General features: G+C 38.7%; 1 protein-coding gene across 1 annotated transcript in view; it reads left to right on the top strand.

Annotated features, from left to right (window-relative positions):
• Positions 1-23,063, top strand: part of slit3 (slit homolog 3 (Drosophila)) — a 222,396-nt gene extending 199,333 nt beyond the window's left edge. The window contains exons 29-38 of the mRNA XM_086158069.1: positions 966-1,105; positions 2,381-2,474; positions 3,294-3,431; positions 4,088-4,328; positions 7,088-7,218; positions 17,428-17,582; positions 18,639-18,796; positions 19,640-19,797; positions 20,956-21,161; positions 21,241-23,063. Of these exons, the coding sequence (XP_086014195.1) occupies positions 966-1,105; positions 2,381-2,474; positions 3,294-3,431; positions 4,088-4,328; positions 7,088-7,218; positions 17,428-17,582; positions 18,639-18,796; positions 19,640-19,797; positions 20,956-21,161; positions 21,241-21,494 (1,675 nt within the window). The 3' untranslated portion in view covers positions 21,495-23,063. The remainder of the gene's footprint in view (positions 1-965; positions 1,106-2,380; positions 2,475-3,293; positions 3,432-4,087; positions 4,329-7,087; positions 7,219-17,427; positions 17,583-18,638; positions 18,797-19,639; positions 19,798-20,955; positions 21,162-21,240) is intronic.
• Positions 23,064-25,681: the final 2,618 nt, after the last annotated feature.

Raw genomic sequence — 25,681 nt, 5'->3', positions numbered from 1 at the left:
TTCTCTTTACCCTTTACAAATCTTCCTCTAATGTTAATACCAACACATGTAGATATTTTTGCCCTCTGACGAGAGTGGGGAACCAAACCCTTTGACATTTTGCCATGTTATATAATCAGTTGAGCATATTCAAAAAGTCCAATTAGCCTTGGTTCTAAGCAGGGACCGTTTGTCAAACAAAATTGTTTAAATGTCACGACTGGGATTTCATTAGTGGTACAACACTCTATGACCCTGTCAATGCTCTTCTTTTGTAATTCCTTCACATTGTTTCTCACGAGAATAGTTACCGGTATTCAGTTTTCTTTTGTGCTTTCTCCTTGGAAATCTGACTTTTTTAACGGCATGAAATGGTTTTACCTGTGCGACTGAGGAAAAGAGAGTACCATATATGTACGATACTGTCTTACTGAACCAGTGAATATATGTCTGTACGTGGACTTACTTACCGGTAATTTGTAATAACGACCTTGCTGTAAAATTCTTTTCACATGGGTGTGTTTGTGGGGGGTGAGTGGGGTAGGGAGTTGGCTTGTAGAGGAAGTATGAAAAGAGTCACTGGAGTGGTTGAGTTCCCATGAAAGTGAAGTGTGCGTGTGTGTCTGTGTGTGTGTGTGTGTGTGTGTGTGTGGTGGCACTCTAGAGGAATCAAAGAAAGGAACCACCGAACACAGAAGAAATCGTTTACCTAATTTTTCCTCCAAAAAGGAGAGTCTTTTAGCACAGAATGGCCCATATCACTACAGGTCTCCTTTCACATCTGCAGTGACTCATGGTAAGGTAAGCTGCCAAATTTAGACTGGGTTAAGCCCAGCTCATTACATTTTAGCCCCATTTGACATATGGAACACTATCTAGGTTGAAACAGTTTGATAAGGAGTCATGGTCAACCTTAGCAGTTTATAGGTTTCATTTTTAATCAAGCCCAGACGCATAATGTGTGTGTTTGTGTTTTTTTTTTTTAGTTGCGTGTGCCCACCGGGTTATGAGGGCCAACGATGCGAGATGAACCCGGACGACTGTGAAGACAATGACTGTGAGAACAACTCCACCTGCATTGATGGAGTAAACAACTACACCTGCATCTGTCCACCAAACTACACTGGTATGAGCATAAACACACACATAGACACACTCAGTCAGGGGCTATGCCCAAGAAATTCCTGAGAGTCTGGAGTCCCTCCACTATAACAAACACACACAAATGACATTTTCCACTTTACCGGATGATATGTTAGTAATGTGTAGTATTCCAGCAGTGACCAGTGTTCATACAGTAGGTCCCCGCAGTGGCATTAAGATTGCAGTAAATTTTGACCTGCAAGGTGCTATGAAAATGCCCGGAAGCTATTTAGCTCATCAAGACTTGATTCCTGAGATCATGAATATACAGGAAAAAAACATCCTGGCAGTGGCACTAATTATTCTGTGCAGATATGTTGTTCTGGCACATTTTATCCTGGTACTCTTGGCAGAATATGACTTAGTTTCGTGCATGCCTTGAAATTTAAGGTCAGCTATATTCTTTAACTATTCAAGTCAAAAGAATATATTGCGGATGTTGTCTGTCATTTAATCTGCTAAACTTCTTTTTGAGGGAAACAGTTCCCACCGTTGTTAATTTAGTTTACAATTGTGACAGTTAATTCCAGTAAGAAAATAAATCTACCGGTAATAGGAAACATGATACATTTTGTGAAGAAAAAAATGCCTGCCCCGTTGTGTTCTGTTTTATATCATTAGATTTATTTGGTAGTTTCTGATGTTTCTTGCCATGGACCTTGTCACAAATACACTACATAAAATGAAACCATAGTTTTTTAAATTAGGTCCAGCTGTTGAATTCCTCAAAAAAGTATTGTTGTTTGAAATCATCTTCAGGATTCAAGATGTCCTGTGTTTGGTAATTAGAACAAAAGACATTAATTTTAGGGTGAGTATGTGGAGTATTCTGCTTCAATACATTTCTGGACAAGATGGATATAGTCGAGGTTAACACATAACTAATAAGAACATAAGAAATGGGCTGCAACAGATTTTATAGCTTATAGCAGGCCAAAAATGACAGAAATGGGCTTTACCTTTTTTAAACAAACCCCTTCTGCCACTGTCAGACAGACTTTAACTACCCCAGCCCACCCCACCCATTAGCTCTGAGAAACAGCTGATAATGCATTTCCGTGTGTGTGTTGTGTGCGTCCTTTTAATGCCATAGTGATTCTGCATTATCTGAGGCTTTGGGCAGCATGGAACTTGTTTCTCCATCTTGTTCTCTTCTTTTTATGTTTACTTTCAAGTTGACATTCATTCTCTCATCACCTTTAAGTTTTTATCTTATGAAAAATATCTAAAAGTATCCTGTTTTGCTCTTTTTCACAAGGTGACCTATGTGAGGAGGTGATTGACCCTTGTCTCCAAGGTTTTGACCCCTGTCAGCATGACTCGAAGTGCATCCATGTTGGCCGTAGTTATAGGTGAGTTATTGTTTTGCGGTTTGTTGGGATTTCACAAACCATGAAACCATGAAGATCATATAAGTTGACTTTCACAAAAACAAGAATTTTATTGATTAGATTGATCTTGGCTACCCATTGATTAGAACTTTTCATTCAGTATAAACAAAAGCACAAAAGCTCACTAAAACATCTTAAGACTGAGGTAGTGAATGGCCCACTGTCTATTTTTGATATTATATACTAGCATATTCAACAGCCCTCTACAGAGCAGAAAATGAAATGAATGTACTGACTATAATTCCGAAAAATATTTGATTGATAATGCTTTGTTACACAAGGTATGATTTAGGCCCTGAAATGTGAGATCATCATCCCTGAAATTTAATCAGAACCAATCCATTCCAGCTTCCATTTGAAAATTGTTGCCAAATTTGAAGAAAGCCCTTTGACAATCCCTCTACAGTTACTTCAGTGGTGGTTTTAGGGACAGAATTGCAAACAGACTCATAACCATTCAAGCAAAATAATGCCTCTAACATGGAGGCATAAAAAGTAGAACAGAGAGAGAAACATTGAACAAAAATGTGGAAAACGATCACAATTTCTGCAAAAAGTCCATCTCAAACATCAGTTTCAAAAAAAGAATCTTTCTTTCCCTATAATGTTCATATGCTCTAAATAATTACAGGCCCTGGTCAACTCTTTTCAGGAAATACATGTTCATGTAATGATTACATGAACAGATTAGCAATTAACAGATCACATTGCAATCTGTTAACTGCTGCACAGTAAAATATATACAATCATAATCCTACCTATATTGTCTTTTCGCTGTAGGTGTGAATGTTTACCAGGCTACGTGGGCCAAAACTGTGAGCAGGACTATAATGACTGTCTGGAAAATAAGTGCAGACATGGAGCTGAGTGTGTGGATGCCGTCAATGGATATACGTGCGTCTGTAAAGAGGGTTTCAGGTGAGACTCATGGAAAGAAATCACAGACGTGCAAAACAAACCAGGAAAGAGACACAATATAGTCAGAAAGGGTGGAGATGGCAGTCTACATTGTTTGTGTGTGTGTGTTCATGCATGCATATGTGTTGTGTGTGTGTGTGTGTGTGTGTGTGTGTGTGTGTGTGTGTGTGTGTGTGTGTGTGTGTGTGTGTGTGTGTGAGAGAGAGAGAGAGAGCGTCCACGTGCATGCGAGCAGATTCAGTTCTCTGTGGTTAATTATATCAGACTATTGACAAGAGGAAAACATTTATCTGAAGGAACAGAGATGGGGAAAAGAGAGGCAGTCATCATTATGCAGAAAGCTAAGGGAAAAAAAAAATCAGAAAAATGAAGACCCAAGAGGCTTAGCTAAAAGTCAAAATTCGGTGACGGTTCCAGAGATTTCAGAAGATACTGGAGAAAGTAGTCAGTTACAAAATTAGTCTGAAATGTCTATTTTCTTCAGACACATTTGTTTCCAACCTCAGTGCTGCAAACTTTAAATTTAATTGAAATAGGGAAAATGTCATAAGTCTTTAAAGAGATTAAAGACAAGTGCTGTGGTGTTTTTGTTGGAGAATGCACAACAAACCACTCAATGAATAAGTTATCCTTTGTTTAACTTCCCCATTCCTCAGTGGGCTGTTCTGCGAGAATCCTCCACCAATGATATTGCTGCAGACCAGCCCATGTGATCAAACCGATTGCCAGAACGGCGCCCAATGCTTGGTGGTTGCTGGGGACCCCGTCTGCCGCTGCATGCCTGGTTTCTACGGCAATAAATGTGACAAGCTGGCTACAATTCATTTCCGAGGTCGTGAGGGGTACGTGGAGCTTTCGGGCACAAAGCTTCGTCCCACCGCTCATATTTCATTCCAGGTAAGGTTGCCTTTTGACCTCCAATCACAAAAAAATGGTTTGTTATGGCATGGAAGCAGTCACTCAGAATATCAACATCGAAAGAAATGTGTTGTATTTGCAATTTTTGGATTTGTGTTTGCTTGTGGTGTTTTGCTCGAGTGATGCAGGCAAACTTGGAAGTCAGTTAACACTCATTTGCTTAACATTTGTCATTTAAATTAAGGTTCAAGTCCATGAGGAGAAACAAAGATTCATGACATTATGGTTCTGGAGTGCAGAACTAAATAGGTCACAATCTGTACCATATACTTAAACGAGTAACAATTGAGATAAAATCAAGTCTCTTTGGAAATTATCTTAAACAATATTCCAGTGTTGGCATCGCCATAAACTCTTAAAACCCTCCATCTACTCATTCATCCATCCGTCCATCTTCTGCCACTTATCTGAAGTCGGGTCACAGGGGTAGCAGCCGGAGCAGAGAGGCCTGGACTTCCCTCTCCCTTGCCACATGGTCAAGCTCTTCTGGGGGGGATTCCAAGGCCATTCGAGAGACATAGTCTTTCCAGCATGTCCTGGGTCTTCCTTATGGCCTTCTGCAAGATTGACATGCCTGAGCCACCTCATCTGACTCCTCTCTATGTGGAGGAGCAGCGACTCTACTCTGAGCTTCTCCTGGATGACCAAACTTCTCACCCTATCTGTAAGGGAGAGTCCAGTCACCCTGCGGAAGAATCTCATTTCAGCCACTTGTATCTGCGATCTCATTCTTTCGGCCACTAGCCATAGCTCTTGGCCATAATTGAGGATAGAACCTCTTCCTCACCTGGAGTGGGCACTCGACCTGCTTCTGGTTAAGCACCATGGTCTCGGATTTGGAAGTGCTGATCCTCATCCCAGCCGCTTCACATTTGGCTGCTAAGTGCTCCAGTGAGAGCTGGAGATCAGAGACGGTTGAAGCTAACAGAACCACATAATCTGCAAAAAGCCACGTCCAGGCGAGGGAAAACTGGGTTCAATTCTGTTATTCTTCAAAAGGGTCTTCTGAGTCCCGCTTTGTCTGGTCCTTCACATGAGACCTGTTTGCCTTGGGTCTCACATCCAGGGTCATAAAACTCCCAGCAACATCGCCCCTAGGATCACTGGCATGCGCAAACCCCTCCACCATGATAAGGTGGCAGCTCAAGGACCTTAAAACCAATTATTCTTAAAATTGCCCTACACACACAAATGTCTGTACAGAATACATATTTTTATCAGTATTCTAATTAATCGTTTTATCATTTCTATTTAAAGCTATTTGGTAAGATCTCTGCTTTGAATAGAAATAACTACATGTAATATGCTTCTTTAAATCGTACAAATCTGTTTCAAAGTCATTCAAAAGTATGTCTTTATTTTGTGTGTCAATCATCAATAGTAAAAAATTAAGTTCTGCTGTGCTCCATGGAAAAAATTTTGGGCTGCTTTAAATAGAGTAGTAACCCCCTCGAATCAAGCCTCTTGGGTTGCACGACTTCATGCAGACGAAGCAAACCAAACATCTGCTGCACCTTCTGTTTCCATGGCACACTGAGTATTTGTGCCTATACACACATACACCCACAGGGTCATTCACACAAAGAATAGACTTTGAACACCTGAAAGTTACATTACAATAACTGAATGTGTTTCCCTTTATGTAGAATTACAACTTCAGTGAGTAAAGGAAGAACGAGGAACCAAGAGCAGTCTGTCTGATATTTGCCACCTGTTTGGATGTGCGTGAATTTGTGTGCACATGTATTCCTTCCTGCCAGGAGCTTTCAATGTCAGTGCCAAGACTGTTAAAAATCTACTATGAGGCCCTGACTGAGAGGAAAGAGAAAAAAAAGGGGGGGAATGAAAGAACCACAGACAGCACTTCATAAATCACTGTTTATTTTTTTCTTGCTCTTTTCTCCACTGTCATCCATTCTTTCTTTATACCTTCTTTATTCATCATTCCTTTCAATCATACCCTTTCTCTCTATTGCATGTTTTCAACACCTCTCCCTTCCTTCTCCAGCTCTGCCTTGCATTCTTTTACTGTCCAGTGGCTTGTTAGCAGATGTTGACTCGGCGATGCCCTATTGAAGCTCAGGTGTGAAGCGCTTGGCCCCTTTGCTCCATTTCCACTTATTTGTTCATTAGTGCCCAGCAAAGCAGATGAACTTGTCACATGAGTACACTATGTGTCTAAGGAACTTGCAAATTAAATTACCTTATTTGCTAGAAATGACTGTGCCCCATTTCATATTCTATTATTTCCTTTAGAAAATGGCTAGCAGACAGTTTTAACTAGCTGTTGGGAGGGTTTCCTTGATTGAAAACAAAAGTCTATTTTAATCTAATAATTAGAGCTGTATCAAATTAACTGTCCAACGAGGTGAAAACAATTTAAGTGTTAGATAAGTTCTTTGCAAGTTTCGAAAACATGAAGAGACAGATGAGTTTCTTGTACTGCGGCAAAGCTCATATGGTATCAAAAAAGATGACAAAAATGGCTTATCACTTCCTAGAATGTGTCTGTGAGAGGCTGCAATCAAGACAATATATTCAAAGTGGTCAAGCCTCTTTGCTGATCAGAAAATATTGACTTCTAGAGACTTATATAATATCTGAACTTTATTCATCAGGTCAGAAATCAGTATGTATGTGTTAATGAGCAAAATCTATATCACTTTTACTCAAATGATTGTAAGTCGTAAATTGGTTATCTATTTCATATCTAAGATTTAACTTTCATCTCTCTCCAGGTGGCTACAGATAAAGACCATGGCATTTTGTTGTATAAGGAGGACCATGATCCCCTGGCACTTGAGCTGTACCAGGGACATATTCGGCTCATCTATGACATGGCCACCTACCCACCCACAACTGTATATAGGTAGGACATGCAAACATGGCTCTCAGAATAATCCACATATACCCGTGTATACAGTATAGTGTACATGTAACATCAGGTTTCAATATGGTATGTCTGACCTGTATTAAATTAGTTTCCTCAGTCAGAGAAAAAAGAGGATGAGAGTAACAGTGTGTCCACAAAGATGGCATTGCTTTGTAAAGAGTATTTTCACCCTCAGGTAAACACTGATTTGCACTTAAATTTAAGAAAATGCTTAAAAGCATGTCTCTTTAAAACAACGAAGCATGGTGGGGTCATATACATGAGCAGGAGTTCAGCTGCATGATTTTTCTGGGAAGATTTTGAGACAAGGAGAATCACTTTGAAAAAGTTGAGAACTCTTTCTCTTACCAATGTGTGATTCACAATCACCATTTGACAAATAGCTTTTCTATGATTTTAGAAAATCTTTTTAGCATGAGTGGGGGTTTACAAATTGAAGGTAATTTCCTGACTGTGAGTTCCTCTGCATAAAGCAGTAGCACAATTAGAGACTATCCCTCTACTCGTGACAGACTAATTGGGCAAAATTCAAGATTTACAAAGAGCTACCCGTCTTTGATGAGAACCTCCTTATTTCGGAGCTGATAAGGGGGCTCTAACATTCTTTTTGATCTAAAAGAAATTTGGGGGGAGAGTCGGGGAACATAATTAAACCATGTTCTAGTGTCTGAAATACCTCTTAAAAGTTTTCTTTTGAACAACTACCTATTTACACATCTTACAGTGTCATTGCCATTAAATCAAAGACATGCTAATACAAATAATATTGTAGTATTCCCTCATGCCTCTGTTTATCTGTGTTCCTCAGCTCAGGGCAAGGAGGTTTAGGAGAAGACACATTGACATTTAATGTTTTGCCGTTAAATGAAAAAAAAAATAATGGTGATTACTTCCACTTTACAGTGTCAAAAATACTTACTGACTGATCTTTCACATCTTACTTTTTTAGAACATTTATGATCAGTTATTAACTTATTTCAATTCATTTTAACTTATTTTTAAATTTGATAGCACATCCCAGAAAATAATGGAAAACATTCTCAGCTGCTGAACTGAATTTAGTTATAGCACAGATAAAAGATGTTAAAAACCAAATCTTCTCACCTCTATGAATTATGTTTTATATCATTTATATATATCTAATCACTCACTGAAATTTTACAAAACTCAAGCTTCAAAGAGATTCAAAGAAGTGTTAGGGTTCAAAAGAATACACAAAGCACAAATTAAACATACATTTGCAAGGTTCACCTTTCATTGACGTTTTTATATATTTCATGGACTTCTCAGTAATTTCTAAGGTAGCTTTCGGTTTTGCAATGAACACATCCACAGATATTTTTTTTACACCACACTAACACACACACACACACACACACACACACACACACACACACACACATGCGCGCACGCTCACACACACACACACACGGATACACTCTCACAGGTCTGAATCTCAGCACTTCCCTCTATAAACAAACTCAGAAAAATTCCTGCACAATCCTGACTTTTCAGTCAGGTACCCAAGAGAAACACAACAAAAGTATTTCGAGGTAAAACTTCAAACAGTAGAAACAAAAGCCCTCATTCAATGTTTTAGTCACTGTAAGCCTTTGGATACTACAGAGCAGCAAAGTTGACATTTTTATTGGAATGGATAGTCTATGGTAGGCCATAGAAATGGCAGTCATAATCCAAGATAACACAATTTAGGGATTGCATGCACCCGTACAAAATTATTACAGCATCTGGAATTATATACCATAAAAATAACACAGTCAGGCAAGAAACATTAGAGAAAAGAGTCACATGCATTAATATATTGACTTAACTCATGTAATGCTAGTTTTTGCTTTGTAAATATTAATTTTTTAAGTATGTGTAGATTTTATGCAATATGAAATTTCACTCTCCTACTCCAAACTTTGCTACAAGAGATGCATCATGTCCATCGGTGCTGCAGATGGAGTCTGCAATTGCACGAGAGTGAGAGATGCTATGACTGAAATATGTTTTCTCTGGAGGGTGGCTTGTCTGGGCTGCAGCAAGCTCATGCTGAAGCCGTTTTTCACGTTTGGAGTGTAAAGAGATCCGATAGTCAAAATAGTTGGCCATTGTTCCTGCTATATGGAAAGGCTCTCTTTATCACTGTGTGAGGCGCTCTCAAAAGAGATTAGCAGGCAACTCACAAATATCATTTGGTTGAAACAATTTGATAAAAGAGAACAGTTTGGAGGAGATTAACACACTGGTAGAAACAGTCAAAACAAAGAGACCATGAGACAAGATCAAGCAGCAGAATTGAAGGCAAGAAGGGGAAAGCATGGGAGAAGAAAACCACATCGTGTGTCAAGGAATTATGCTTGTCTAGTTTTATTAGCTTTATATTGGTCACACCTGGAAGGGTGACAGACAGACAGAAAAAAATCAGGACAGACAGAAGTGAAGAAACACTGAAAGAAGCAGAAAGGAAATATGTTTAAATAGAGAAAGACATCTAGGAAGGAGAAACAAAGAAAGGAAAGTAAGCTTTGCAGAAAGAAAATATGGAATGAGAGATGCTGGAAACACTATGTTGGAAGACATACAAATAAAAACAGACACTGAAAGATTGTTCCAAAATTTGAGAAAATTTGGAGCAAAAGCAACAAACATGGATCCATTGAGTCAAGTCATGTCATAGCACAATGCTAAGCTCTAAGTAAACACTGTCTCTATGTTATGTTTAGCATTAGCAGTCTGGAAGCAGATGAGGCCCTGCTCCAAGCCTAGGGCTCATTTCACCACAATCCTCCATGTGTATTCCCTTGTATATGCCATCTTTTGATTGCATGAGTCTGAGCATTGCAAATGGCCTATCTTATCTGTCCTAATTTGGAAATACATTGTAAACTAATTCAAACCGCATGGCCAGGCAGCCTCAGCAGAACATCCTGCCACCGTCGAACTGATCCTGTCCAGAATGGCATAACTACTTAACCACCACTGTCTAAGCACAGCAATCTTGGCAGATCCCAAACATTGTGCTGTCCATTCAGTTACTGCGGTTGTACAACTAAGGGCCAGGGAAACCTGCCAAACCGTAGGATGGTTCTGAGTGCTGAATAGGTTGGTTATCTTGTGTAAAAAGCAGAGGGGAGAGTATCACATTCAAGCCAGTTTTTGACAATGAGCTGAAATGTAGTAGTTGTGGTCAGCTTAAGATATGCTGCTTGTAATAGGAGTCTTCAGCGAGTCACCTTTGGTGTAACAGACAGTATTTAACTTCACCAAATAGATATATACAAATATATCTATGCTTAACGGTTGAATTATCAGAGGGGATACTGGAATCCGAAAATTCCGTGTGAAGGTATATTTTTTATGACTTAGGAGGAGCAGATATGCATCAATTAAGCATGGGATATTTTTTTGTAAATGGCTCAATTAACACACCCATAGAACTTCAAAAACTTGTCAAAGTGATTGTCATTTTACTTAACAGATATTATAAGTAGGAGCAAAAGACAATGGCTGATGGAACGACAGAAGAAGTTGTTCGGGTCCTCCTTTGTGCCCTTCCTATTAGTAGATAATACTGATTGTGTATGGACAGTTATTAATGTCCATGTGTTGGTGAGAAAATGTTTGTTGTGTGGATAGACATGTGAATAGACGTAAATAAATGTGGGATAGAAGGACAGGACCGAAAGAAGAATCGTCCTAATAATCATAACACATATTATTTTGATTCAATATTTTGGCAGAATAATCTTAGCTGTAATTACTACTAAGCCAAATGAGACCAGTTTGACCATCTGTTCAAAAACAATTGATTTAAGACATTTAAGTCATCTCCTTAATGATAATGCTGTTTGTAAATCCAGGAAGAACTGTAGTGTTACTGCTGGTTTGAACCACATTCAACATGTTATATATATATACATATATATATATATATATATATATAAAGAGAGAGGACAGTGGGGGCTGATGTTGTTCCCTGGGAAAACCTAACTGGTATCTTTAAAACTTTGTAAATTCGAGTCATGACATTTATATTTCCCTCACACATAGAATCTTGCAAGTAAATAAGTGGGATGTCATTTTAAATTATATACTTTTTCTATTGTTTTCTCAAAATTGTTTTGTGGTCAAGTGAGTGACTATATGTTCGACCAATAGTTAAAAATTCACAGGCAATCCTTGAACATTATAAATTTAAAACAGTCAGTGGCAATTCAAATATTTTAATTCTGAAACTTTATAAGCTTGAAAGGGCAAATGCTAATTCCTGGAATCCGTCATCAAAGCACTACCCACTCCAATCTTGGAAATTACAAATTTTATATGAACTGACCAATCTGTTTTTAAAAGGAGGGAAGGAAAACAGTAAAGGGGCTCACTATTCAGCAGCTGCCATCTCAGCAGTGACTAATTGAGGTTACCAGATATATGCAACTGGGATGCCCGCCTGCTAAACATCACTTTAATAAGACTGGGCTGCTAAAAACACACAGTATCTCTGTCTCTCTCTCTCTCTCTGTGTCACATACACACGGCGCTACCCCGTCGACAGAAAAGCAAGCTCAGACACAGGAGGAAGCACATGCAGGCTTTCACACCCATATTTATAGAAAACTGACAGAAACCTATGAACAGACATTGTTTAAATACACATTTATGTACACACATATCGAAAAATTATATAGGGAACACAATAGTATAATCTGTTAAACAAAAAAATTAACTGTTAGATTAAGTTTCTTGCACTCTAATACACATATGCGCCTGTGCGCGAACACACGCACAGTCACAGCAACTTTGGTTGAGGTAACCTAAGTAAATAATAGCAGTACCTAATTAGATTTAACAATGTAAGTTGATCTGTGTGGTTCTTTCTAATCTACAAAGTGTAAGATAAAGTCAGTGACTTGTAATTATGTTGGGGATCATATGTGATTCATTTCTATAAAAATGCTAGTTTATGTTTTCTCTGAGGTACTTTTGCAGCTAGGATTATTTTTGTGTGGATGTATGAATTCAGGGTGTATTTGACTTTGGACAGACAGGAAATTGTCATCCCTGTTGGGCTTTGGCGGAATACGGTGAGAGTTCGGAAGGGAGGCATCTGAATGACTGTGTGATTTTAGTGAATACCGTAATGAGCTAATTTCAAGAGAAACAGAGACACAACACAGCTGTTTTCACAGCACCTGAAGCAAGTGCTAATTTGCAGCATTAGCTTTAATATATTTAAAGGGTTATAAATGTATCCACCTTGCAAAAGGCTACTATTGTTGAGTCATTCTATTCTTGCCAATAATTCAATACCATTCCATTCCCTTACGCATGACCCAAAAAAAGCACACAGTATAGCACTTACAGTCATATACTTTGGCTTTGCATGTTCAAGTACCACACATTCTAAAACTTTGAAAGAAATTCAATACTGTCTTTTGCTTGTTTATTGCTTCATAAACAAATGTAGGCCATTCAACAATATAATGGACTAAACGTGTCACGTAATTCATGAATTGCTGCCTCAAATGGAATTTCACTCAATCTGGAAAATAAAATGCATGTGTACTTTACTCCAAACAGCTCTACCAAACAAATTTTAACTTGCAAATCAAAAGTAGTAGCTTCGAAGGCAGCAATTACATTTATATAATTGTTTAAACTGAACTGGCAATGCATTTGAACATTCCTTGATAAGGTGATAAACAAAGAGATGCCATGTTAGTCATCTATTTGTGCTATTTCCATACTGCAAGCACAATTACTAGGCAAGTTGTATTTTTGAGGATTAATTTTGTTGTTGCACAATTACAGTGCTCGTGGTCAATCCAAAATGTTAACAAACCCTCAAACCTGAATATTCAAATAGTAAAAGTGAAGTTTGGCCTTTCTTAAGAGAATGTCTATATCTACAATTACAATTATTATACAACCAAATGGAAAAAAGATTGTTCTATGTCACATTTATTTTCACCTGTTAAAGTGAGAATAATAAACAAACTCAAAATTTACAACTAAACATTTCCGAAATTTCAAAAAAAAATCTCAGTGACCAATATAGCCACCCGTCTTTTCGATAACAGTCACAAGCCTTCCATTCACAGAGTCAGTCAGTTTATTGATCCAGTCAGAATCAACTTTTTGTGCAGCCACAACCACAGCCATCCAGACACTGTTCAGAGAGGTGTACTGTTTACCTACCCTACTGTTTATTTCTTACTTAAAGGCACAAAAGTTCTCAACAGGGTTAAAGTCAGGTGAAGAAGGGCATGTCATTAGTTTTTCATCTTTAAGGACTTTACGGGCCATCCACACAGTGGAGTACTTTATAAGCATATGATGGAGCGTTGTCTTGCAAAAAAATCAAAGTCTTCTTGAAAGATGCAGACTTTTTCCTGTACCACCGCTTGAAGAAAGTGTCTTCTAAAAATTGGCAGTAGGTCTGAGAGTTGATTGAGCTCATATTCAACCCGAAAAGGTCCAACTAGCTCATCTTTAATCATACCTGCCCATACCACTAGCCCACCTCCACCTTGGTGCCATCTGAGTTGAGGTGGAGCTCTGTGTCTGTTACTGATCCACCCACGGGTCCGTCCATCTGCTCCGTCAAGAGTCACTCTCATCTCATCAGTCCACAAAACCTTTGAAAAATCTGTCTTCAGATATTTCCTGGCCCACTCTCGGTGTTTCAACTTATGTGTCTTGTTCAGAGGTGGTTGGATTTCAGCCTTTCTTACCTTGGCCATGTCTCTGAGAACTGAACACCTCGTACTTCTTGACACTTCAGGTAGGTTGCAGTTGTGGAATATGGCAGCACTGGAGGACAACAGGTTCCTGGTAACTTTATGTTTGATTATTCTCAAATCTTGGGCAGTTAATTTGTGCCATTTCTTCTCGACACATTTCTTGCGACCCTTTTGACTATTTGCAACAAAACGTTCGATGGTTCTGTGATCACGCCCCAGTATCGTAGATATTTCAAGTATGCTGTCCGCTGAAAGACTTTTTACCATTTTGGGCTTTTCAGAGTCTTTTCACATCTCTTTTTTGGCCCAATTTTCTTGAGGAGAAAAATCTGCCAATAATTATGCCTTCCATGATATAAACATCAAATGCTCCCCACCTTATATGTATTAAATCCAGTAAGCGTTCAAGTTTATACAGCTTGAAGTTGGAAATTATGGATAAAATTATGATAAGGTCAAAATAATCACTTGCCTAATAACTGTGAAAACAGTCCAAAGATGACCCTGGGATCTGACCACAAAGGAAATCTTGCCAAACAAAAAGACTAAATTTAAAGTATGCAGTGTTTGTCTAATCTAGCTATATGAACATCATCAGCTGTTGTTGATCCAGACTGATCAGACTTTAGTGAAAACTTAAGACTTAGTACTATCAACAGGCAGTATTGGCTGACAGTAATGGCTGTGAGAACCTGACGTATATTTTACACATACACTTCCCTCACTCTCTCTCTCCTTTTCCCACTCTCTCTGCTCAGGCTTGCTTGAGTATGCTGCCCCCTGATGGATGGTGTGTATTTGTGTGTGTGTGTGTGTGTGTGTGTGTGTGTGTGTGTGTGTGTGTGTGTGTGTGTGTGTGTGTGTGTGTGTGTGTGTGTGTGTGTGTGTGTTTGAAAGAGAGAGAGTGAAGGAGATGGTAAGCGGGGAGAATTTGTACCTGCAAAATGTCATCCCTGTCCCTTGTGTGAAGGATAGGTGTAATGTATAAATTGGAGTGAGGAAAGGTTTGATTTAGGGTCAGGTTGTCTATACACAGAATGGAAGTTAGTGCAGCTGCCTATCACTATGCAAACATGTCGGTGTGTGATGTGTTGGTTTTATTGTGAATCTCAAGCTGGAGTGAAAAGTAAACCTGTACATGTCCTCAGCTGTGTAAGCTGCTTGGTTTTTTTTTTCAAAACATTTAGACTTTTGAGCAGGTTTTGAAGAATGATATCATCCTAGAACAAAAGCCAGTAAATATAAAATAAACAGAGGAGATGGTTGAAGGGAAGGGACAGGTCCGCGATAACCAAAAGAGAAGAACATACCGGGAGAAATTGAAACAATGAGGGTGACGAAATTGAGAAACAGCGGAAAAGGGGTGTAATGAAATGTGTCAAGAGGAAACAAGAGAGGAAGGAGGAGGAAACAGGGAAAGAAGGAAACAGAAAGTGAACAAGAGTCGGTTAGGGAGCGAGGTAATCTTTCAGGCCAGCAGACCATCATTTTGCTTGGTTGCAGCAGGCCTGTTGGAGACCATTATTAAATTACATGACTCCTGATGGAAAACATGTATGAGTCTGCATTGGGTCTACACTGAAGTAAGAGCTCTTATTTTAGAAACCACCAGCTTCAAGCTGAACTAGACTGATGTCCAGAAACACAGAACGTTCTTTGTCATTGTTAATTATATAAATGGCTTTGTTTCTCAGTGAGCCTAGCAACGTATTTATGATGTTGGTTGCATTACTTCCAAACGAATCATTCTAAAATTTGATTTTACATTTGCTTTATAAGTTGTACTTTTTAGAATTCTGTTCATTTAACAAGTCATCACCACAATGTTTTTGCACTCCCATTTAATCAAGATTATGTCCTTCCCCTCTCTAAGGGTATTGCATCTGCTGTGCTCTCTTTTCTTCGTTTGAATGGTCAGCAGTTTCTATGATAGTCAATCTGGCCAACCTCCAGAACTCACAACCCTGCTCCATTGGCTATTAATGTAACATCACTGTAATCTGACTGTTGTATAAACTACCGTCAATCAAATCTGACTTGAGGCTCCTTAGCTACTTAGCCAAAATGAGGTTGTAGACAATGGGAAGTATTGTCTTGTTATTTAGCTGCAGGATTCTGGAGAGGACCACCGGCGGGAAGCGTGGCCTCACTTGTTCTTTTGTTTTTTGGATTTTCTGCTTGTTTTCTCTGGGTTTGAGGAAGGAAGAACTTGGGTGAACAGAGGCACGGTCAACTTTACCGCCCCGTCATCGACATCTTTCTCGTTCCCTCTCCCAACCCCTCTTGCTCACTTTTCTTTCTTCTATGCCAAACCACTGTCTCTATAGCTGTCTGTCTCCTCTCCAACAAAAACCACTTAGCAGGGGAATCTCATGTCACACACAAACATACGCACTTTCTGTCAAGGGTCAGACATGGTGCAAAAGGTCAAAATCCTGATTAGTCGCAGCCTCTGGTCTTCAAAATAGAAATAGAATAAGTTGGAGACAGACTTCTTTCTTAAACCCCAGGTTCTGAACTGGTTCAGCTTTGCCATTAACTTTTACAAATGTAGTTTTATTTAATGCTCAATCCCATCATAAAAAGCAAGTGAGCTGCTTTACTGCCATGTCCAGAAACCAGAATAATACTGAGTCCATGCTTAAACTTCTTCCAAAAGCAACAAGTCCCCCAACCCAAATGATAGTGAAGGTTGTTTGTTTTGACCTTCTGATATGACAACTAACTGGTATATGACCTTGAGGCCTTTGAGCCCTGTTACAAATCAATGTTGAAAAATTGTGTATGATGGTCAAGGTCTAGTTAGTTTTGTGCCCGAAAAAGCTTGATTCAGGTTTTGCTTTGGGTTCAAATGAGCATGATTGCGAAGGCCAGGGGACAAGCAGGATTTCCAGACCTCAGGCCAAGAGTATATCTCACGGGTCTCGTGTATGTGATGTACTTTCACTGCCCCAACATGCCTCATTAAATGTTTTCTATTTTTTTGCAAAGCATTGACACAATTTGAATTCCTCGGGTACACTTAAATAATAAATAATAATGCACTTAAAATATGTAATTAGTCACCTTCAAGGTCTTTGTTAGATATTTTGAATGGTTACATTTTCTTGGTAGCCCAGTCTCTCAAAGATTGGGAATGTGATGGCTATGTTTTTGATAACAAATTTAATTTCATTTCAACATTAATTTCCTTAATCACTTATTCATTTTATTTGGTCGATTTGCAAACAAAACAAAACAAGGGAAATGTTGGAATTGAATGTTTTCAGCGTCTGTTTTGTGTCTGGCATTTCCAATTTACTCTATCATGTTTTTTTCTCCACACTACTCTTATTTAGAGTTCAACAGTAATTTATCATAATAGGAACCATCCTGAAAAACCTCTCCAAACTGTGTGTGTGTGTGTGTGTGTGCGTGTGTGTGTGTGTGTATGAGATAGTGTGGAGTCTGTGAATGATGGGCTTTTCCACATGGTTGAGCTATTGATTCAGAACCGGTCTTTGAGCCTGGTGGTGGACAACGGCGCCCCGAAGAGCATGGGCAAGTTAGCACGCCAACCCTCTGTTGACCACAACACCCAACTGTATATAGGAGGTATGTGCAATTTTATAGTGCATGCATTAAAATCACATTCTTGCAAATACATGCAGCTCATTTGAAAATGTAACATCTGTTTGTTCAACTGTACAGGCTTTCTGTGGTTATGATTTTTACCATGCTTGGATACACACAAATACAGTTACCCACATCATGCATTACACAAAACTACACTCACACATACACAATCACAATTCCACAAAGCCCCCTAACACACACACACACACACACACACACACACACACATACCAGCTAAAGGATGTGGTCAGAAGACAGAATCTCACAGAAGTGCTAAGATATGGCCATGAAAACAGAAGACTTTTCCTGATGAGAACATTTTATGTAGCAGTAAGCTGTCAGGTCATATTGCATCTCTGAAGGTTCTCAGTCATTCATTGTCATGGCCTGTTATTGTCAAATCTTATCATGGTAACTGGGTGTGGTTTTTCCCTTGAAGATGTTGCACTTCTCATCTGAGAGGTTTCTTCGGTTCTAAAACTGTCGTTTCATACTCTATATGCAATGATATATAGTCTAGAGAAACCGTTACCAACTCCTGTTTTATCTGGAAAAAAGAGAAAAAGATCATATTCTTATGACTACCCTTGAAATCTGCTATGAGAATTTTCATGAAATGAAAAATTCATGAAAATTTCATTTTCATGAAATGAAAATTCTGAGAAAGAGGGTCTGTCTGCGTAAATGTTAATTAAAACCCTGTGTTAAGAGGGTTCATGTGTCAATAGAGTGCATAAAGTTTATAAAGGACTGAATAACCCTGGAGAGGAAAAATTAAATTATTGGAAAAAAAATCAGATGGGCTTTTCAGAGCTTGAGAGTGATATCAGGCAGGTTGGTAAGGAGGAGACTGGGAGGGACAAGTCTAAGGTCAGATGAACCGCTCCAGGAGAAAATAAGAAGGGGTAAGGCTGAGGACAAGAAAAGAGATAGTCAAACTGTGCCTTTGTTGGTGAATGAAATACCATTCTAAGCATCCTTAGATAATGAATACAAAAATTTCCTTTACATGTTATCCTATTTTCTATCTCCTAGGTGTGCCATACCAGGTGATGGCTTCAGGGCTACGTCCTGGACCAGAGCGTTCACCGCAGACCTTCAATGGTTGCATCCACAATGTCAAAATCAATGGAGAGCTCCAAGACCTGAATTATAGAGCCACAGGAGGACAACCGCAAGGCCTCGATGGCAAGGTGATCTCAAGGGGAAGGGTTTGGTTTGACTGTATTTTCCACTAACTTTTTAATGCAGGTATTTTAGACCACAAAAGCTATAATGAAAACAAAAAAAAAATCACTGGGTGAATTCTATTCCTGTAACTCCTGTAACTGAAATATAGGACTTATTTTAAGGTTCTGAAAGTGAACCTTTAGTCTAAAAAGAGCTGCGTTTTCAAACATTTGCAAGTGTGGAAAAAATCATATTTTATGTCTTAAGGTGCAAATGTATGCCATATTTCTTATGAGATTCAAGAAAACAACGCGATCTTCCCCAAATGCTCCCCATCTTTGTTTTTGGCTCTCTACCGCTGCATTTAATTCATCCAGTCTGGTTGTTGTGTGATCCTGCTTACTGTCAGACAAACAGACCAACTTTAAAGCTAGGAATCTTTGGTTTGGATTAAAAATTCTCAAAGTTTGATATAATAATGCGCATTTTGTTCATATAAATATTGTGACCATTTTTTTGTCCAGCGTCAGATCACTAAAAGTTGTTGTCTTCTTTTTTGCCATGTAGACAATATTACTGATAGCTGATCACTTTTTTCCTAAGCAAATCAACAGTATGAATAGTGGGATGTTCATTGTCTTCCATATTGCCAAAATCTAACCAAGAGATACAAACATTAAAAAGCTATAGAAAACAGGACATTTAACTATTCTTTTCAGCAGCTTTAATGCACAAGTATGTTTTTCACACATCTATGCCACACATCAATGTTTACCAGTTTACACCCAGTAATTCCTCAATTTGTATTTAAGGAAATGTACACTCAGCTTCCCCCTTAGAGTAATTTTGTTTTGTTTTGTCTATAGGGTGAAGGCATCCTGACCGGGTGTCACTCCTGTAGCGTGTGTGCACAGGGTGCATGCAGAGAAGGTGGGGAGACAGGAGTAACATGTCAGTGTCCACCAGGACGTAGCGGTGCATGGTGTGACCAGACAACTGCACCAGACCCCTGTCAGGGTAGCAGGTAGGCTAAGCACTCGAGCCATGAGTCTCTGACCATCCTATCCTTTGGAAATTCTGCCAAGGAAGTTGCAAAACAATCACAGAAATACTAGCACAGAAGTACTAAGTCGCGTATTGCTTGGACAGTATTCTCACTAAGCATGTCACACATGTAAATGAAGTCCCTTCTCACATATCATAGATAATTTGAACAACAAGTAGTATTAGTTGTTTGTTGAGAGTGATGGGTTTTACTCTTTTGTAATGCAGAGTGTATTGCTCAGTAAGCTCTTTGTTTTGTGCACACCATGAATGCCTCATGCACAGCTTTGGCATAAATACAAAGTAAAACCTGAAGATGTAAGTGAGTAGCACCCCTAAAATTCCTATCTAGACATTTATGACAGTCCCTAAGTGCACATCCTATATCCCACAGTCCTCTTCTTATTTCCATATCTTCCCTTTTGGCCAATCACTTCCAGCACAGTATGAATTCAACTGTTTACTTTGCTTCTGTCATCTATTCCCAAAATACAGTAAAGATAATCAGACATGTTACATGTAGGCATCAGTGGGTCCTTAAGTCATAAAATCTGTTCTGGAAATATCCGACTCGCACACCATTTTTCTTTAGTTTCAGTTGAGAACAATGCCAATATACCTATTAAAAAGGAAAGAATGAAAGAATGAGTGATAAGGAAACCCTTGTTGATAATTAGCTTTGGTAGACAGGTAGCAGTTAGTTTACAACTGATTAGTTCTGATTTTTCTGTTTTTCTTTCATGTGAAAATAAAGTTAGGATTGGATCATTAAAAAAAAAAAGAAATTGTCAAGCACTTAATTGCAGCACTTTTTATCAAGTAGCAGCAATAAACAGAAAATACTGGTATTCAAAAAACTTACTTCGAGCTGTTGTTCCCAACAAGCCATGACTGGTAATGGCGAAATGGAATTTAATTAGCTGCCACAGCCCTGCGGAGAAGCATTTAATCATCTGCTTAGCTGTAGATGTTGCCTGGTTTAGATCCACTCCTCTAGTAAATGAGTTTTGACCTTTTCACAGTGATTGTAATGTCATGGATGTGCAATGAGAAGTTAAACTGGTTGCTCATTGCACAAGTCTAACTGTCATACATACGTCTCTAATTTATTTTTCTTCCCCTTTTCTTCTCCTCCCAGATGTGTTCATGGCTCTTGCGTGCCAGAGGGTCAGTCTTACAGCTGCCAGTGTAGCGAGGGCTACCAGGGCCAATTTTGTGATCGATGGCAGGAAACCGTAGCCTGCAGGGGCCAGAAATGTGTGCACGGGGAGTGTCGCATGTCCGAGGGAGGGGAGCCGGTTTGCCATTGTCTACCAGGGTACACTGGACCAACTTGCGACAAAGGTGAGACCGTAATATTCTAAACATTGAGGGGGGCTGTATTTGAGACTCATAGCACGTCCTGTGTCCTTTCAATGTCCAGAGGTCACTTGTCAAGGTGAGATGGTGAGAGAACAGCTGAAGCGCCACCAACCCTTGAGGACTTGCACGTCCACCAGCAAGATTCTGCGCGTGGATTGTCCACGATCCTGTCAGACCACAGCACCACCTGGTGTTTGTTGTGGCGTCACCAAGAGCCGAAAAAGAAAGGTGGTCTTCCGGTGTACTGACGGCAGCTCGTACTCGGAGGAGATGGAAACTGCCCTGGAATGTGGCTGCTCCAAGTGCCCTTTGTAACATCGCCACACTTTTTTTTAGTTCATTTTGCAACACCCACTGCTGCCATTTTAACATTTTGTGAATTTTGCTCATCAAAAGGCTCTGAATTTTTTTTCTGTGTTGATGAGCAACACCATTATGTGATTTTTTTTTTTTTTTTTCTACATGTTCAATTTGACAGTAGTCAATTTGCTGCCAATCAAAACCAAAAGCAAAAATACAGTATGGGACAAGTGTGTTGTTTTTGACAGAGAGAAATATATTGTAAGTAGACATAAGTACATAGAACTTATTTTTATTATGGATTTTCTTTTCTAAAAGAGGATAAAAGGACTGGTGAGTTGTTTTTATATGTTGATTATACAATGTGTTACATAGTATGAAAGGTTATTTTATACCTTGTCAGGATAAAAAGTACACAGCAAAATAGATTAACATTCCTTAAAAAATATATAAATTTATATGTATGTGTAAATCTATATAAATATATATACCCTAACACAATTAATGTTTTATTTTTAAAGTGTATTTGCATGATCTAATTGTGAGTGCTGGTGTGAGAGAAGCTTTGGACACTAAGAGAGGAGGGCTTCCTGCAAATCGGACACCGAGAAGAGCTCCCTCGACTCCCACGACGAAGAGGTTTTTTTTTTGTTTGCCTTCTCTCTTTGGGCCAAAAAGGGAACCGTTTGTGCCTAGCTAACATGATCCATTATAAAATGGACACTATCCTCACATTAGACCTCTTTGACAAACATAAAAGACTCTTTCCACAGAGACAATTTAACAAGCTGTTCTAACAGCATATCTTCTTAAACTCACTGTTGTGCACCAGACTTGGAACCACATTAGGTTTGACATGAACCTCTGACAAACCGTTGCTGTTCACTCGCAGTTCATTGCAAATCAGAAATCCCAGTTCAAGTTAACGACAGTGATATCATACTGTAATTTCTTTTAATCGCCCACCTGCTTAGATTTAAAGAGTTCTGAAAGGCTGTCTTGGTGATAATGATAGCAGATGGCAGAGAGCAGGACACTGTTCTAGTCAGTTTCTAATTGGGAGCAGCGTGGTCCGAGCGCTCGTCCTAGGAACTAAACATGTGATTAGTTCCGTGTTCGATTCCCGGCTCCTCCTCGCCCGTCGAAGTGTTGTTGAGCAAGAACACCTGACCGCTCCCCTGGCGCTGCGAAGTGGCTGCCAACTGCTCACGGTTCATCAATGATGGGTCAAATGCAGAGAGGAATTTCTTGCAAGGGATTAATAAAGTATGATGAAATAATCCCATTACAAAAGAGATGTGTACTAAAGATTTGCCTGATACCTGTTTAAGTAATGTGTTTTACTGCCTTGTCTGGTTGAATGTTCAAAGTGTGCATCGCTGTTACTACCTGGGACGACACCTGTAGCAACTCAGCACAAGGAAGATGCAACTAAACTCCACTTTTTTTATTCGCTGTATGAGCATAAATTACACTATGAATTGCAACAATAATTAATGAAGTGGTAAAAATGAAAAGGTAACACTAAAACAAAAGAAAGTATACAACAGTGATTACAAAATGTAATAAATCTTCTTAAAAACAGGAAATGGTGTCAAGACCACTGAATGGGGGCTGGGGGTGCAGATGGAATACGGGTGATTTAAAATGTTTGGCTAAAAGAAGGTTATTTTCCCTACTGTGCCTTCTGCTTTTGTTGTTTTATTCCATTTTGACTCGACATTCTACTCATCAGTATCTATCTAACTTTTGACATGTGAAACCCAGCACTGGTGTAAAATATAGTTGGTATAGAAATGCAAAATGATCAAAAATTCATTTTTTTTCTTGTAATTACCCTAAGTGGAATGGTCAAAAGATAATTATTGTGAATTAATCATGTCAGTCTGCTTTGGTCAATATTTGCCTCACTTAGTGATAGTTACTCTTCTGTAAAAACACTTCATAATGTGTCAAAACACAAACAAGGTCTTGTTTGTAATATATTCACTAGTCAGATTATATTTCTTAACTCGGAAAGGCTTTCCAAGTTGTTCTCTTTTTGGTCATAGGCCATAATTATCGTGACTTGAGAGAATTACTTCTGTTATCGACACCTTATAACCCCAATATTGAGCAAAGGATTATTAAAGTGATAAGTCTCGTACATCATCAGCTGTTTCCTTCTCAAAAAGGAGTACTTAGATCGTTCTTCATGTAAAGCTCAAGTATTGACTTATGAATTGTCGAGTATGGTCATACAGAAGAAAAATTAATCATTACTTTATGATTATAAATTAAGTGCTGACACATTACTTCTATGCATAATAACATCTGTGGTCTATATTGAATGCATGCACATTAAAGAAGTTGTTCTCTCAGTAGATGATAAAGCCTCCTAGCCGCAAAATGACAACATCATTAGTTGTGTCTTTATGACAGTTTTATATCAGCCAATATGTCCAGCGTTTTGCTAATTTTCTAAAGGCATATAAAAGTCAACCTGATGCAGCAGAAATTCCCCTACAGTGCCAGGGTCTGGCTCATAGCAACACACATGCTTAAGTTCACTGCTACATTACTACATTTCTGCCTCGTCAGCCCATTTTACAGTACAGTGTTTACTCATTATGAGGCTTATAATGAGGTACATCCACCCCAAACAAGACAGCATCTGTCTCTGTTCAAACCTCTTTGGTAACTTTCTTTAACACAGTGTGACAGCCTGAGATTTGATATAAATACTCCAATTTCCAAGTCAATCATATCAACCAAGTCTTTTGTCTTGTAACTTAATCACTTTTCTATCAGGGTACAATGACAAACAGTTTGTGCAGGAAGTATTAAATATACTTTCTTCATCATTCGTACATCTTATAATGTATGGATGGTTTTCATGTGACCATGTGTATATTTTTCAATATATTATATAGTTTCTAAACATATTGAATTGCATTCTAATAACTGATAACATGTGTCCTACTATTTCACAAGACTATTTGTTAATTTAGGTACTAATATGAGGACATCTTTTTGCATGTAATGATGACACACACCCTTTGACAAAGAGAAAAGCTGAATTATCATTTAAAGTTCATCGATATGACCAGTGTTAATGACATCATAAATTATAATAAATATGTTTACTATGGTCACTGATGTAAGTCAATATAAATGAAATTAACAGCAGGTTAAATGACAAAAAAAAAGATTGCTTTGATTACCTGTCAGTTAATGTTTGTCACAGCATTTACATGCTTAGTGATGCACCCTTAAATATGTCAAAGTTGTAATCTTATCCATCCATCGTCTGCCGCTTATCTTGCAGCCAGGGTCACGGGTGATGCTGGAGACGATCCCAGCTGTCATTGGGCAAGAGGCGGGGTTCACCCTGGACTGGTCGCCAGTCAGTCACAGAGCCGCATATACAGACAGACATTCACTCACTCATTTGGAGCAATTTTTCCGTTTTTTCCCAATTTTCCCGGGGTCCTTCATGTTGTGAGGCCAAAGCGCTAACCACTGCACCACCGTGCTGCCTAGATGCCGTCTCATGTAAAATCTAATTCTTCAGGCTTACAGTGAATTTATGTGTTTTACCAACAGTATAAATATGCAATCTGTTCACATATCACCCAATCCAGTTATAAACCAGGTGGGATTATTTCCTGGATTACAGGTATAAGGTGCATATAAAGACTTGATATTTCCAAGTAGTATATGCTTCCCGTAAGAAATGAACTCACATATGACACACTTTCTGATAGAATCTCAGTAAGAAAACCTTTATCCTCTGCCAATACGGCAAGTTTCTGTAACTTGTTAGAGAATCTGGATAAGGCTTCCACGGGTTCATACATATGCTGAAAAACACTTCTATATTTTGCGTCAATTACTTACGCAATTAAGAACATCGAAAAAGACCATAATGTAAACACTACTGTATTCTTTTTTTTTTTTTTTTTGCTTTGTTTACAATAACTGCAAAGTATTGATACATTTTACAGTACAATAGTATCTTTGTCTGCCAATTTCACCGTTGTATACCTTCTATAGAACCTGATCCCAATTCTCCCTGTTACCTTTTTGTCACCCAAACCCCAACCCCCTTCTCTCTGCAATTATGTGATCTGCAAAATTTACTTTCTACTAACGGAATTAATCTTCTTTTTTTCCCCTCTTCATCCCCACCCCAACCTTAATTGTCTGCATCCTTATTTGTG

This window comes from Fistularia commersonii, chromosome 13, assembly GCF_037954325.1.
Source record: "Fistularia commersonii isolate RoL2024-O1a breed Wild chromosome 13, RoL_Fcom_v1.0, whole genome shotgun sequence".
NCBI classification, from domain to species: domain Eukaryota; kingdom Metazoa; phylum Chordata; class Actinopteri; order Syngnathiformes; family Fistulariidae; genus Fistularia; species Fistularia commersonii.
This window is presented reverse-complemented; position numbering and strand designations above follow the sequence as displayed.